Source organism: Ursus maritimus, unplaced genomic scaffold (genome assembly GCF_017311325.1).
Source record: "Ursus maritimus isolate PB19 unplaced genomic scaffold, ASM1731132v1 scaffold_21, whole genome shotgun sequence".
NCBI lineage: Eukaryota > Metazoa > Chordata > Mammalia > Carnivora > Ursidae > Ursus > Ursus maritimus.
In genome coordinates this window covers 43,101,683-43,118,359 of record NW_024424564.1, presented here as the reverse complement: position 1 = coordinate 43,118,359, position 16,677 = coordinate 43,101,683, and the positions used below count along the sequence as shown (strand labels likewise).

At 50.5% G+C, this 16,677-nt stretch overlaps 1 protein-coding gene across 2 annotated transcripts in view; it reads left to right on the top strand.

Moving 5' to 3' along the window:
* The window catches only part of LARGE1 (LARGE xylosyl- and glucuronyltransferase 1), a 379,220-nt gene that overhangs the window by 361,008 nt on the left and 1,535 nt on the right, over nt 1–16,677 (top strand). For both annotated transcript variants that reach the window (XM_040637428.1, XM_008705631.2), the window contains 2 exons: nt 8,361–8,507; nt 13,609–13,804. In XM_040637428.1, the coding sequence (XP_040493362.1) occupies nt 8,361–8,507; nt 13,609–13,804 (343 nt within the window). The remainder of the gene's footprint in view (nt 1–8,360; nt 8,508–13,608; nt 13,805–16,677) is intronic.

Genomic DNA, 16,677 nt, shown 5'->3' with positions numbered 1-16,677 from the left:
CTCTTCCATCAGCTGCCTTGACCCGTGGACTCCAAGAGGCTCCTTGCTCCAGTTGCAAAGTCACCGCGTTAACAGACTTGACTCAGAGCCCAGGACCGATGACCTTTCCCAGTCATTTCTAAGCTGGTGCAGCCCTCACGAATACAGTGATGCCTCCTTCACTTGAGGATAACGATAAAGATGGTGGTTGTTGCACCTGCCAGCTGGGTTATGAGGCAAGTTGCTGAACCTCAGAGTTTTCATGACTTGATCAGTAAACCAGAAATACTAGTGCCTCTGTTACATGTGGCCATGACTAAAGAAGTAAAGAAGATTAAAGAAGTTTCTAATGTGCTCGAGGTGCTTGGTACTGAATATACATAAGCACTCTGTATTACCGTGTATCGACCACCTACAATGTATCGGGCATTTCTAAGAAATTCAGTTCCCCCAAGTCCTGTATGCTTTCTCATTTCCAGAGCTTTGCAAATATTTAGAACCCCCTCCGCGGACCCACTAACTCCTGCTTCTTAGAACACAGTAGTGGGAAGCTCTCTCTGACTCTGCACCAGAGAGCAGAGAAGACACTCCTGTCTTCCTCCCTCCCTGCGCTTGGAGCTCGGTCCAGACAGGGGTTCCGTCTGTGTATTCAGCTCTGTGCTCTGTGTCTGTGTCTGGCCCCATAAATATCCATTAATTAATGAGTATATTATCTTAGTTCTCTTAATAACCAAGTCTGTGAAATATTTACTATCAAGATAAGGAAACAAAAGCCCAGAGTTAAGCAAATTGCCCGTGATCCCACAATTAGTGCAGCCGTGGAGCAAAGATAGGATGTCTGTCGTCTAAAAGATCATGCTCTCTTGCTTACTATGCAGCCTCCCTTGACACGGGCATTCTCCTGAGCAAGACGCGGCCCTCAAGTGTGTTGAAATAATTTTAGTTGGCTCCTCTTGAACCATCAGACTGGCCACACGGATGCCTCAATCCCACGGGGCTGCCACGTGGCCGGAGTTGAAGAGCATCGTGGTGCTGGGCGTGGTTCCTGGTTCATCCCACCCCCTGCCCTTCTCCCTTGTGTCTGCCTGGCGCTGAAGCCTGGTGTCCACTGTCCTCGACCAGCCTGCCGGCCCCGGTGGCCCTGCACCTGTCTCGGCCCTGCCCCCTTCTCCCCCCAGCACCCTAAATACAGACAGATTGAAACAGGAGATAGTTGCAAAACCATTTCTTTCTGTTTAAACTCGACTGTGCTTTCTCATTTTTATTTACATCACAGGTCGATTATTTCTCTCATTTTGTTTTCCTGAAGGTGCCACCAGATTGGGTTGCCAGCGCCCGAGCGCACACCCGTGAGAGAGGGAGCATTTGTTTCAGGGGATTCTGAAGAGAGTCGAATGCATGCAAGTGGAGAGGAAGGAGTCCGCTAAGCCTTTGAGGGAAACGGGCACGTAACTCAAGTCCCGTTTTCAGGCAAGCATGACCTCTCCTGGCTCCCAGCTTATTGCTAAGGGCTTGGGTGTTAGGAAGTTTGACTTATTTCCTCTCCTCTGCACCGTGGGGGTCAGTTCTTTCCAACCTCTAATCACGTAAGGTGAAACTGAACGTTTTTTACAGCCAGGTTACTCGTGACAAGGTTGTATGTATTTGCCAGGCAGAAGGTCCCATTTCTTGGCCAGTTAGCCTGGCCTCTGCGAGCACCCCCGCCCGCACTGTAGCCAGCCCCACGTCTGACCCCCAGTGTGCACTCCGGACGGGGGACGCGGGGCCAGCACGGGGACGTGGATCCTGTTCCTGACGAATGACTCGACTCTGCTCTTACGTTGACTTGATTCGTTTCTGCGGAACTAGGGGGGACGCCTCTTCAAGTGGCCGTAGCCTCACACCCACCTGCTAGCTGGTCTCGGCTGCTGCTTCGGGTCCTATTCCAGGTGCCAGCGATCAAGGAAGAAGCCACGTTGCCAAAATCCAGCGGTCAGCCTCCACTTCTCGTCTTCTCAGCAGCATCCGACTGCTGATGGCCCCTCCGTTTCTTTCCTCATGGCTTACTGAAGTGCGTCTTTTTCTCCAGGTGGTTCTTCGACCTTATGAGTCCCTCCCTGTAGTGCTCATCGATGGCTACCTCTCTTCTCCTCCTACCCTCCCTCAGTGATGTTCAGTCTCATGGCTTTAAATACACCTGCCACGGATCCCCAAAATATCCCCACCCAGCCGTGTCTCTTGACCTCAAAACTCATATGTCCAATGGCCTCCTCATCGTCACAGCCTAGTTCTCTCAAGCATCTCAGAAAAACATCAAAACCTAAGTTTCATCTTGCCCCAGAAAGCCCACACCAGTGTCTCAGTTGATGGCAACTTCAGTCTTCTCTGGATGCAAGCCAAGAGCCTGGGGTCATCTCCTGTCCTCCACTCTCACACCTCACGCCCAGTGGGCAAGGAAATCCTGCTGGCTCTAGAATCAGGCCGGTTCTTCTCACCTTCATTGTGACTATCGTGGTCCAAGCTAGCTCAGCCGTATCAACTCGGGAGCCCCCTAATTGATCTCCCCGCTTCCACCCATGCAACGCTTTGGTCCGTTACCAACACCGCAGCCAGCAGGGCCTGTCAATATAGGGAGCAGCACATCTCACTCCTTGGCTCAGAGTTCCCCAGCAGCGCCCCATCTCACTGAGTAAAATCCCAAGACCTCTGTGTTGGTCTCCTGTGTCTGCTGTAACAAATTACCACAAACGTGGCTGTTGAAAGCAACACGCGTGTTTTATCTCACAGCTCTGGAGGTCAGGATCGGAAACGGGGCTCACGGGGCTGAAATCAAGGTGTCCACAGGCTGCGTTCTTTCTGGAGGCTCTAGGGGAGAATGTTTCCTGCCCTCTAGGGGGATCCATTTTTTTTGACTCGTGGCCACGTCACCCCCACCTGCTTCCACCATCCCATCTCCCTTCTGACTCTGACCCTCCTGCCCCTGACCCTGCTGCCTCTGACCCTCCTGCCTCTCATATCAGGACCCTCCGATTACTCAACACGGGATCATCTTCCCATCTCAGCATCCTTAACCACATCTGCGAAGTCCTACGTGCCATGGAAGGTTCTAGATCGCCAGGTTTCTGGGATTAGGACATGGACACCTTTGGAGGAGAGAGGGGTAGTGTACTTTTGCACCCCTCAATCTTCAGTGATCTCTGACACCCTATATGACCTGCAGCTCTCCCTCCCCCACTGCCTCTCTGGCCCCACATTTAGGGACTCTCCCTGTCCCTTATTGTGCTATTGTTGTTAGGGCCTTTGCACTGGCTGTTTCCTTAACCTTGAAAGCTCCTGCCCCAGTTCCCCATCCCTGGCATTCCTCCCACCCCCGACCCAGCTCCGTTCTCCCTCCTAAGAGAGGACAAGTAATCGGCCAGAAGGCGAACTTGGGCAGCCCGAGCCCTCATCCCCACCACTGAAGTCAGAAGACCTCTGCCACACGCCATTGTTCCTTACTTCTCTGAGGTGCTTTCCCGAAATCTCTTCATGCCTGGCTCCTGGGCTGTTTCCTTGGTGACAGAGACCCACCTCAAGGGCAGAGGATGGGGGGAAAAGGAGAGATGGAGGGAGGGGCGTGTGTCTGTGTGTGTGTGTGTGTACGTGCGCTCACGCACGCATGACCCACTGCCAGGATCAGTCTTGGGGTTCGGTCATGCTAATCCCCAGGAAGCCCATCTTCCTCACAGTGTCCCTTTGTGCTGTGTCTTTGACATACGCCAAGCCCGTGCGAGCCTCCAGTCCAGCCCCACCACCCCCTCGGTGGGTATAGGAATCCTCATTTACGTTCTCTCCCCTGCTCGCCACTTTTCCCAGGTGGGAGCCAAACAGGCTGTGAACTATTTGCACACTTGAGTAAGTGGAAGGGAGATGCTGAGGAAAGATGTGCAGGAGGCCTGGGGGGCTTGAAGATAGACGCTGCCCAGTGCTTGGTTCTCCCCTCACCCGCCGGTCAGCTCCACCTCCACCAGACTGGAGGGGCCGAACTTACTCTGCCAGGAACACCTGAATTGGTTTTGACATGAAGAAGGATCCAGAGAGCTGGCTGGGGACTGATCTAATACACTCTGTTTCCATAGATAAGCAGGTTGGCAACAAAATCCTGCCCTGGTTGCAGGAGTCTGTTGCCTTTCCTGGCTGCTCCACACTCACCCATCTCCGGCAGTGGGCCCGCCGGTAAGCAGGGCCAGAAAGGCGAGGGGGGCTCATTTGTTAATCAGTTACTCTAAGTCAGGCACCGCGTCAGGGTCTAGAGTGACTGTTTTGCTTCACCCTTCAGCAATCCTGATTGATAAGGGTTATCATCTCCATTTTATAGATGGGAACCTGTGACCAGGAGAAGTGGAATAGTGTGCTCAAGGTCATAAGAGAGTGGCAGGCAGAATTTGAACCCAGGGTCAGCCGGCTCCAAGTCAACGTGTATTTGCTGTGTTCTCTGGTATACCAGCGGGGTTCTGAACGTCAGTAGAAATCTTCTTTCAAGAGTTCCTCAGTCTGAAAACGTTGTAGTAGGTTTGGGAATATTTTTGAAAGGGTCTTGGGTGAGACATGAGGACAGTGTTATCGACTAGGATTCTTCAGAAAAATAGAACCAGCAAGATGGGAGAGTTTTTTTAAGGAACTGTAAGGACTGGCAAGTCTGAAATCCATAAGACAGGCCAGCAGGCTGGACACTCAGGCAGGATTTTGATGTTACAGGGCAGAGGCAGAATCTCTTCCAGGAAAGCTCAGGATTGGCTCTGACATCCTTCGACTGATTAGATGCGGCCCACCCAAATTATTGAGGGCAGGGGCCTTTAAAGTTAACTGCTTGTAAACATTAATTATATCCACAAAATATCTTCACGACAGCACTTAGATGAGTGTTTCACCAAACAGCTGGCACCCTAGCCTAGCCAAGTTGACACATAAAAGCAACCATCACAGGCTGAACCATCATATAACACGGTGCGTAATGTGTGCTGGGCATTGCACCAAGGACTTCCATATGCACGTGTGCTTTTCCTCACCAAAATATTTAACAAGAACATTGAGACTCAGAATGGTTCAAGTGACTTTCTAGGAGGAGTGGTAGAGTCAGAGCTAGAAGCCAAGTGTGCCTGATTGCTAGTGCACCAGATTACTTTCCAGAATCTTCAGCATTAACAATCTAGATTTAGCATTCTAAAAGGGATGCATGAAGTGACCCAAAGTCACTCAGCTTGTCCAGGCTGGCTGCAGAACTCCAACCCAGTCTAGCCAATTTCCCTGGAAGATTCTGCATTTGAAACACTGTCTCCTGCAGAACTCCCTTTCCAGACGAATGGTGGAGGCACATTGTGCATCCCCAGGTGGTCAGCAAACCCCCAGCAAGGAAGGGATCTACCAACAGGTCACAGTGCGGAAGGGCCCAAGCTATATCATCGCCATCTCAATGAGCGGATGGGCTCAGAGTCAGTGTCCTGAAACCACTTTATTGCTGAAACAACTTCATTCAGGACATCAGTATCAAAACCTCTTTGGCCTGACTCTGAAATAGACCTATCTAGTGACAAATCCGTCTTTGTGGCAGTTTGTGTTTCAGTGAGATTCAAGGGAACTTTAAAAGGCACTCCAGGATCGGATGCTCTCTATGCAGAGAGAAATACGACTTTCTCGGGCCACATTTTGTAAGGCATGCTGCTTCCTGGGTCTGTGCACTGTGGGCCTTGCAATGCATCGGTCTGGGTGTTTGGTTGCAAGCAACAGAAAGCAACAGTAGGCAGCTTCTTTGAAATGAAATCAAAGGAAAACAAGACAAAAAACAGTTGAGTGGTATTTCTTACAGCACCAAAGTAGAATTTGGAAAACCACACTTGCGACCATAATTAACCCGGGCAGCTCTGGGCCTCTCCGCAGCCGAAGTTCATAGGCCTCTAGGGTGCCACCTGGTGTTAGCACACGTCAGCTCTTTGGTTTCCAATCTTGGCGTCTCTGTTCGAATTTCCAGGAGTGAGAAACTGATTTGCTCAGTCTGAGTCAAGTGTCTACCCCTGAACACGGCCTTGGCCCCGTGTTCCCAGAGCTGCGCCTACGTGCAGGGACCATGGGAAAGAGAATCATCTTTGAGCAGAGCAGTCCAAGAAGCGGCTACTGTAACTATGATGATAATAGTAGCAGACAGACACAGGTGCATCCACAGACCTCTGTTGTGAGTGTGTGTACACGCTTTGCCCATCCCTTTGTGGTTCAGTGCCACTGGCCTCCCACGCTTTTTCCAATTATCTTAACATAATTAGCTGCAAATGCAATCTTGGGCTTTTAGCATCCTGAGACGTTTGCAACAAGAATGTAAATACCAGGCAGGAAGGACTCGGGCTGTGTTGTTTACTCTGTGTCGGCAGGTGCCTAGCATGGAGCCTGGCACATAGTAGGTCTGCTCAGGAATTGTTGAATGCGTAGCAGCCCCCATCCGTGCTGGGGTGCCTCTCTGCTCCCTCCTTCCTGGTGGCCACAGGGGCTTTGCCATCTGGTGAGTCCAAGGATATCCTCTGGACCCATGTGGCCCACCCCCAATACCCTGAACCAATAGATAAGATATCTAGTTTTCCTGGAGGAAGGGTGGCGAGCCCCCATTCTGCCTATGTCTCGTATAGGATTGATCGAGAAGACAGTGCTTGGCCATGAGTGAGGGAATCTTGGGTGTTTGCAAACTGGGAAGTCATTGTTCAGAGAGACAAAGCAGGAGAGGAACGCAGACCGAAGCAGGCTGACTCGGGCTACTCACCCTCCAGCTGCCTAAATATAGCTCGCCCAGATTCCATCTCAGTGTCATCCTTTATGAGTCTCCCCAGAAATAGTGACATCAGGGTCATATGTCATTTGGTATATAGTTAACATAAGCCTAATTATAAAGAATGAATTACAACTGCTATGCAGAGGATTCTAAAATGACCTTCTGGTCCATCTCAGCCACGCCCTCTCAGGGGGTCCTGATGCCTCCCCTTCCCCAGGGCTGGCTTCTGAGACCAGTCCTTCCTCTGACCTCATCATTCATGGATACCAAACCCTGCCTCGTCCTTCTCAGACTGCCGCTCTGTTCTGGCCCCACACTGGCCTCGGCTGACACAGTTTTCCTTCGTGGTAGCACGACTCGCCTTTTTGCAGACCCATCCTGCTTATGCACAAGTTCAGAGTGAAGTGGCTTTAGTAACACAGTGATAAGTCATGTTGCTCTGGAAGGCTGCTTCTTCCAGTCGTGTGCAAAATGCCCTCCAATGCCTTGATTACCCCAAGGAGGACTGCTTTCTCTACTTCAGAGATGATAAGAAGATAGCCCTCGCTGGCACTGAGACCCAAGAGTCAGTGGTCTGAGCCAGAAGCCGGAATGAAGTGCCAAAGTCATGGCCAAAAGGGATCATTGGAAGATCAAGCCAGGGACTAAGGACCATGTTGTGGTCGAATAGGGACCACGTGTTGCCACAAGCCGGCCAAGTGCGCCGAGCAGTGTTTGTATCTATGTTACCTTGTTCAGCCTCCGTGACAGCTCCAGGAGGAGAGATCATCATTGCCCCATTTTAGGAAGGAGCTAAATTACTTGGCCCAGTGCAGCAAGACTCATCAAGTGATGGAGCCAGGATTCAAACCCCGTCTGTGTTCATTATGAGCTTCCCGTTCTGTGTCCCTCTCTAAGCCTTTCTCCCTCTCACAGTGATGGCCACAGAGCTGGGCAATGGCAGAGAAATCTAGAAGGGCAGGAGCTGGGTCTCAGAGGAGCAGAGCAGAAGGCCAGGCTCAACTGTGGGAGTGAGGAAACACATGGAGAATGTCCCACCCTCCCGTGGGATGCGAGCTCTGTTGTGTTGGGTACTGGCTGCGTGGGGTGGGTCTGGCTACTTTAAAGGCTCAGGGTCTGGGGGATTCAAGGGGTTGAGAAGTCCAAGAAATGGAACCCAGAAATGCCCAGGTTGGTGATCATCTCATCAACTTGCTGTCCGACGCTTCCGTGTGGCCAGTGGAGCAGGAGGAGTGGGTGGCCAGCCCAGTGGACCCTGCAGGCTGGACTCCAACCCCTGTGAGTCCCTGGAGACCTGCCTTTTGCCCTTGGCTCTGCCAGGGACACCTCACTGCGAAAGTGAGGGAGGGTCTCCCAGCCCCTCCTGTCCAGCCTGCCCTCCATTCACTCTCTAAGAAGAATCTACTTTTTGGCTCAGAGGCAGCCTGTCTTCTCTGGGCTGCTGAGTGGTATTGGACAAGCTGCTTGGCCTCCCTGGGCCTCAGTTTCCCCATCTTTAAACTGAAATTTTGACTTGGGCTTTCTGTCCTCTGCCCCCTGTGCCCCCTCCCTGCCCACACGTGGGAAAGGCCTCACAAGGACCCTGTCTCTGCCTGCCCTCCCGTTTCAGGAAGTCTGTCATCCAGCTCGACCTTGCCAACACCAAGAAGGCGATGATTGTCCCTGCGTTCGAGACACTGCGCTACCGGCTGTCTTTCCCCAAGTCGAAAGCGGAGTTGCTATCAATGCTGGACATGGGGACTCTCTTCACATTCAGGTAAGTAGCCTCAGTGCCGTCCCCTGGGGGTGTCCGAGGCCTTCTGTCCCCGGAAACCAGACACCAGAGCTGCTGTCCCAGAAGTTCACTGCTACCTTAGACCATCTTAAGGCCAAAGTGCCGTTGGCCCCCAACTACGTCTTTGGAATATTCTGTCTTCCCACATGCCGTGCGCTTTGCTTTGTACATGGGTGGTGGGCGTTCTGTGTCCAGATGGAAGGACAAGGATGTCAGGTAGGAAGTCTGCTTACTCCTTCTGCACCTTACTCAGTTCAGCGTAGGTTCCTGACCCTGTCTCCTGTCTGAATTCTGTCTTTGGTTTGCGTCTTCCTTCATTCATCTGACATGTGGGTTCATCCTGTTCAGTACCATGGTTGCTGTTCCCTTTTTCCTTTTTGGGGGGAGTGGTCTGTGCTCCGAGGTCCTCAGGCCTGCAATGGGTGTCTGTAGCTTCCACAACTAATGGCATCAAGGTGACCCCAGGATTGGACACGGCAGATGGGGCAGCCGACTTTCTTGTTGCCCGAGTGATGGTTTTGAACAAGCCCTGCATTTGCCTGGTGTTCCAAGCCCCCCAGGCTTGCGGGAGCATCTCCGGGGAGCTGCCCTGCCACCTGTCCAAACTGCCCAGGCTGGGTATGCAACGGTGCAGGTTCGAGCGGGGTCTGACTCCCCGGAACAGGCTGTGGCATTTAGTGCCCTTGGGGGACAGAGGAGTCCTCCCAATCTCTTGACAAAGCAGTCTGAAGACCCAGCCACTGCTCCCATCTGCTCCTATATTAAGGGGCTTCCACTTTGAACAAAGTGGAGGAATGGCCAACACTGCCTTTGAGTAAAAAAAAAAATCGTACATTTCCAGGCAATCTGAATTTTATTGAAAAGATTGTAATAACAACTTTGGTTTCCATACTACTGTTAAGTTACTAGAAGTTTCTAGGAGGTTTTCTCAAACTTTATTTTGGGAAAGTAATTTCATGCGATAGGTTGTTCGGTCAACAATTCAGAGATGATCCTTTTTCACATTTCATGCAGAAAACTGAGGAGTGGAGGAGTCCTGCTGGAGCCAGGACTCGAACCCCAGTCTTCCTCCTCTATCCAGAATTCTAGCAAGTGACCTGAAATGGTTTAATAACCCCCCCCCCCAAACCCAGACTCCTTCCTTCTTGGAAAGAAATAACAACCACCGTTTGTTGAGTACGTAACCTGGGGCCATGCGCTATCGTCAGGTCGTGTAATCCTCACAACAAATCTGTGAGGCAGATACCATCATCCTCTTTCACAGATAAAGAAACTGAGGCTCTGAGAAGCCAGATAACTTACACAAGGACACACCACCAGTACCTGGCAGAGCCTGGATTCAGTCCAGGTCTGAGGAGCTGCAGAGCCTATGCTTTTAGCTCAAATACCACTGGACTAAGTCCTGAATGTTCTTACCAGTCCCTGTTAGATGCAGGTAAAAACTGAGACTCTGAGACCAGATCTTCGTCTGAGCCCCCACAGACGCCACAGACTCATGGCTCCACACCTGGCAGATTTCCAGGGCCTCTTTCCTTCCATCTCCAGCCCCAGAGGATTTGAGAATGCGTTTCAAGGCCACATCTGTGGGCAAGAGCGCTGGGGTTTGGCCTGCCGTTTCCAGGATTCCTGCTTGGCCCACAGCTCCCAAGCCACGAGGCCAAGTGCTAAATTACAGACCTTCCCCCTGAGAAATTGCTTTTGTCACCTTCCTTCCAACCGATGAGCCCTCAAGTCTCCTCGAAGCTGATACTCCCCTTCTTCCCACTGCGGCTGGAATGGGAGATCATCCCCACCCCTGCTGTCCTCTAGGTTCCCGGACGAGTAGCATCAGCATCCCCTGGGGACGTAGAAGTGTCAGGTCTCCAGCCCCGTCCCGCATGTACTGGGTCAGAAACTCGGGGCTGGAACCCAGTGATTGGCCGAACAGTAGTGTCCTAGGTGATTCTGATGCACAGGTCAAGGCTGAGAACCCCTGCTCGAAGCAGGGTGCCCCCAGATCCCTCCAGAATGGCATCCCGCATGCCGGATCCAGGAAACCTCTCCGGCGCTGTGGTTTCGGTGGCTACCTGGTGTTGGTGTCAGAACAAGTGTGTCTGCTGGACTGATCGTGGGTTCCACAGGGCGGAGTCAGGCGGCGGCGTGCTCTTGTGGCAGGTGAACTGTAACGTCACCCTCTTCTGTGCTGACCAGCCATGCGGCACACTTGTCCGTCTTCCGGCCGAGCTCACGGGAGCTGCCCCCCGCCACCCAGGGCAACAGGCCTGACCCAGCTGCCCTCCCCCCTCTTCTTCCTCTTTCTCACACAGTAGGCCAAGGGTTTGTATTCTAAATAAGATGGCTATTGATACACTGATATCACGGAGAGTAAGACCCCTGTGAACTGACGTCACATCTAGGGCGGACAAGAGGGACTAAGGAGGTGCTGTATGTCAGTTCACATCACTGTCCTAAATCCATGACGTAGGCATTGTTCTCTCTGTTTTACCAAGAAAAAGAGATGATTAATCATTATTAATTCATAATTTTACCTGGAGAAAGAAAGAAACAGAGGAATTAGGTAAATTTTCCACACCTGCTGAGCGACAGAATTCAAACCCAGATGGGCTGGCTCCAGAGCCATTGTTTTTAGCCGCCTTGTTAAACTGCCTCTTAGGGAAGGAGCATTTATGGAGTGCCTCCTGTATGCCTGCACTGTGCCAAGCTCTTTATAAAAATTTCCTCATTTAAGTTCCCCAGCCATTCAACAAGATAGGTGTTCTTTTCCCCAGGAGACACACGAGGGACGTAAAGGCTAGTTTAAATGCTCTGCTGACCGAGGTCCTCGGCTCCTAAGTGACGGAGGCGGGTTTCGAACCCCGGTGCGGTAGCCCCGCCATGCTGAGCTCGAGCCAGTGCGTGTGTCCGGCCGCTGGGTGTGCCGGGCCGGCTCTGTGCAAGCGTCAGGTGTCGGGACTGCCTGTTGAGCTAGTGCACGAATGGAAAATCAAGTCCTTCCCGGCCTGATTCTTGGCTTAATCCCGTCATCTTGCAGTATCCCTCCTTTTCACATTCCGTGCAGGTGGCGTTACTCAGCCTCTTATGTTCCTTCCGATTGTGTGACCGTGGTTTTGGTGGCACTTGCTGAATCGGTGGAGATGGGGATTCGAGTCTCTGCCCTTGGCCAGCCCGGCCATGTCGCCTGGCAACAGTGTACTGAAAGGCCACAGGTTGACTAAAGTCTATTCAGCCACACTGGGTGGTTCCCAAGGTCCCAGGGAAGGCGCAGAGTGAGCAAGTGGCCATGTCCCCTACCAGAAGGGCTCCACCTGCCACACTGACCCCGGCTCTCACTTAAACCTTGTGTGCTTCAGAGCCACCTGAGTGGAGGTGGGACCCCAGACTGTGAGCTCCTTTCTCCCTGAAGCTCTCTAAGTTGTTGGGGTCCCACCTTTCATATTACCCTTTTCTACAGTGTTCTTCTTCCCTAACCCTTTGCTCTTGGGCCAGGTCTGTGCTGTTTCACGAGGCTCCCAGGCTCCTGCCACATCTTTGTAGGTTTCAGAAGCAGATTCCTGCCCCACTACCTGCCCTCTGTCGTAGGTACCTGTCAGGTTTTGAGATTCCTTGTTCATTAATCTATTCAACTTAGGGCCCGACCACTAACTCTCTGCGTATAGGCCAGAGAGTGTGGGTTATGGGGATGCAGAAGAGAGATCACCCAGCCTAGTGGTCCAGGGTCCTTGCTCTTGAGCCAGGCTGTCTGGGTTTGAATCCCAGCTCCATTCTTATTATTTGTAACTTGATATTGAATAAGTTATAAGAATTTAAAGCCATAGATACAATATTTACAATATAACCAGTTTATAGTAAGTGCTTAATAAATGTTAGCTTATTATGATTATTGTTATATGGTTGTATTCATTTTCTGTTGCTGTATAACGAATTGCCACAAATTTAGAAGCTTTAAACAATGCAATTTATTATCTCATGGCCCCCGAGGTTGAGAGATCTGGGCATGGGATGGCTGGATTATCACTTAGGGCCTCACTGGGCTGAAATCAAGGTGGGGGCAAGGCTCCAGTTCTCCTCCAGAGCGTGCCGCGCTCCTCTAGGCTCCCTGACTTCCTTCCTTTGCACATGGAGGACTGCGGTCACCATTTCCCTGCCGGCTCCTTGCCACGTGGCCTCCACAGGCAGCTCACACATGGCTCTTTGCTCTCTTCCAAACCCAGATCTAAAAGTTCTCATGATTCAGCCAGGCCCACCCCCTACCCCCCAGTAATTCCCCTTTATTTAACCCAAAGTCAACTGATTAGTAACCTTAGTTATATCTACAAGGATCCCTTTTGCCAGACGATGTGACATCATCACGGGAGTGGTGCAGCCACGGGTCCTGCCTCTAGGGGGAGAACATGCTACAAGGGCTGGGTCACGGTGTTCTCGCTAGGAATAACAGCCCAGACAGACCTGCAGTTAGGTCCCTATAAGTGATACAGTGCCCTCCTTTCATTGGGGGGGGGGGTGTCTCCTCGTTAACGAAGGATGTAGGTAACAAAATGGATTAGTTTCCTGGACTCCCACAACAAAATACTACAAACTGGGTAGCTCACAATGGAAATTTATTCTTTCATAGTTGCAGAAGCCAGAAATCCAAAATCAAGGCAGGTTCATTCTTCCTCCAAAGGCTTTAGGGAAGAATCCTTCCTTGCTTCGCTCCAGCTTCTGGTGGAGGCTGACTATCCTTGGCATTCCTTGGCTTGTGGGTAACAGCACTCAATCTCTGCCTCCACCTTCCCATGGTACTCTCCTGGTGTGTGTCTAAGTGTCCACATTTCCTTGTTCTTATAAAGATACCAGTGGTCAGATTAGAGCCCACCCTAATCCACTATGACTTCATCTCAATACATCTGCAAAGACCGTCTTTCCAAATAGGTCACATTCACAGGGACTGGGGGTTAGGACTTGAGCCTGTCTTTTGGGGGAACACAGTGCAACCCGCAACAAGGACTGTATCCACATATGCCTTTTCTTTCTCCAAACCAGCAATGTTGGGGAAGCTCAGCTTCCTTCCTTTTACCCAATGGCTTCTCTCCATGTGACCTAGGTACCACGTCTGGACAAAAGGCCATGCTCCCACAAACTTCGCCAAGTGGCGGACGGCCACCACGCCTTACCGTGTTGAGTGGGAGGCCGATTTCGAGCCGTACGTTGTCGTGAGAAGGGACTGCCCTGAGTACGACCGGAGGTTTGTGGGCTTTGGCTGGAACAAAGTGGCTCATATCATGGAACTGGATGCACAGGTGAGATGATGGAATGTCGTGGGGCCGGCACCATGGGGGAAGAAGGCATAGACTGCAGGGCCGAAAGGGGACCTTGGAGGTCAGAGAACAGAGCCCTGAGAGGGAACAAGATGTGGTCAGGGACCGGAAATGAGAACGTGGCAATGCTAATTCTCATGGCCACTGATTCCCAAACCCATTCCTCTTTCTCTGCCTTTGGGTGAGAGTTGGATTCCTGGCCAGGACCCAGGCAAGTGTGAGTGTCCTAGGACAAAACATTTCACTCCCCATCCTCACCCAGTTTAATGATGAGGGCAAAAAAATCATCCCTTGGCCTTCGAGCCAGGTAACTGCCACATAGCGTTCTCTGAGTTCCATACAAGGGACACAAGAAGGCATGTGGCTGGGATGCAGTCATTATCCTACCCTATAACTAAAAGTGATGATTTTCAGACTGTATTTCATTGTGAAACTTTCAGTCATTCAACTAATACTTACTAAACACCTACTTCAGAAGAAATCAGCAGAATTCTAACAGGTCACACCAGACGTCTGCAAGCTTTTTCTGCAAAAGACCAGATAGTAGATTTGGGGGCCCTGTGGGGCCCACAGGTCTCCTTTTCAACTACTCAACTCTGCTGTTGTAGTTCACCTATGGACAGTATCTAAACGTGGGTGTGGCTGTGTTTCAATAAAACTTGATTTATAAAAACACGGAGCAAGCCGGACATGCTGCGGTTCATTAACCCCAGTGTTAATAAACAAAAGCAAAGCTAAGCTACTCTGGTTAAGTTAGGAGAAGGATGCCTGGGCCTCTCAACCCCACCTTTTTTCTGTTTGTGTGCTGTTCTCCAAGGCTTCTCCTCATGGAGCACAGTGTAAGTATTTCTCAACAGGAGCACCTCAAACTCAAAAAAAAGGAAGGTCGGGTGCTCAGTGCTGGCTGCCCTGAGAATCACCTGCAGAACTTTCCAACAGTTCCAGTATGTTTGAGAGCAGTCCCAAGTGATTTTTTTTTTGAAAGATTTTATTTATTTATTTATTTGTTTATTTATTTATTTTTGAGAGAGAGAGAGAGCACAAGTGGGGGTGAAGGGCAGAGGGAGAAGCAGACTCCCCACTGAGCAGGGAGCCCGATGCAGAACTCGATCCCAGAACCCTGGGATCATGATCTGAGCCAAAGGCAGACGCTTCACCGACTGAGCCACCCAGGCACCCAGTCCCGAGTGATTTTAATAAGCGTCTAGGGTTGCAAGCCACTGGTGTAGATGGAAGGTTGTAGAATGGTGTCCATATTTCACAACAGAAGCATGACCTTTCGCGTCTATTTTTTCAGTAATAGTTGGAGGTAGTGCAGTGTTGCTCGCAGACAGAAATGTTCAGTCTGCCCCACTTCTGCTTGAAGGAAAAGAAATGTCAGATTCTTGTGTGTCCAGCAGTGTGATGAGGTGAACTGGTTCAAATAAAGTTAATTTTTCCAACACTGAGACGCGGGCTTTGTTTGTTTTAGGCAATTTTGACAGAACTCTTGCAAATTTCTTGATTCTTTTTCTTTCTTTGCCGGTAACACAGCCAAATATAATTTTACCCTTTCCAGTGACTTCAGGAAATAATAAGTACATACCTGACAGGTAATCCAGCCACACACCTGTAGCGCTGGTGGGATTGGTCAGCTTCTTTGTCCCCACAGGAAAGTCCCAAACAGCTAAGCTCCGGGAGCTCTTGCATTTTCTTCCGAGGATTGTTCGTATGCCTCCCCACCACCAGCTGTCCTTTCTTGCTGCACCAGTGCTCCTCCGTCTGTAACAGCTACCTTTCCCCACTCTGATTTTCCCTTTCAGAGTTTCTTCTGATCTGCTCTGGGCTGGGGAACTAGATGACCAAAATCAGACATTATGTCCAAAATCAGAGTACATGGGGTCCGAGTGAAGGTGTGCAGGGTTCTCCTTGGAGTTCCGTGTCCTAAATCTGTGTCACCTGTGTTGGGCTATTTAGAGGCATTTTATTTTGGGTCTGAGTTTCTATCTGTATTCTGCCAAGTGGAGGCTACTGTATGGTGATATGACTTATAATAAGGATGAGTAGGCAAGAGATTTATTCTTTTTTTTTTACTTTAAATTAGTTTTTATTTTGCTCAAGTACACCCATTAGTAATTCTTTTTTTATAAATTTTTTAATTTAAATTCAATTAATTAACATATAATGTATTATTGGTTTCAGAGGTAGAGGTCGGTGATTCATCAGTCTTACGTAACACCCAGTGCTCATTACATCACATGCCCTCCTTAATATCCGTCACCCAGTGACCTGATCCCTCCACCCCCCTTCCCATCCAGCAACCCTCAGTTTGTTGCCTGTGATTAAGAGTCTCTTACGGTTTGTTCTTAATGGGCTTCCATCCAGAGGGATCTTTTTTGTTCCTTGATTCTTTTTTTGTCCCCTCTTGTGTACTAATCTGTTGAGGCTGTCAAATCTCATCAAGCCCTATGCGAAATCGCAGAAACAGACCTCATTTCATTGAGCAGGAGCCTCTCTCGTGGCTTGCGTCGTTCTAGAGCAGCCGCACGGGCACGTGCTCACAATCACCGAGAACCTTGCACGGGCCCTGAGCTCTGCCCAGCAGTATCCATCCATGATTGGTTATCCTTCCAGGTAGGTATTAGTACATTTACTTTACAGATGAGAAAACGAAGGCCTAGAGAAGCCCAGTAATTTGTCCAGAGTCATGGGACCAGCCCTGCACTGTCCCTCTCCGGCATGGCTGTCTTTCCATTCCCCCTCTTTACCGATGTCATTCCCCTCTTCGTTCGTTCACTTGGTCATTTGGTCATGCACTTGGGCATCCGTCCTACATTCCCGGGGGTCCTTGCAAGTGCTCACGCTGTTCTTGTCTT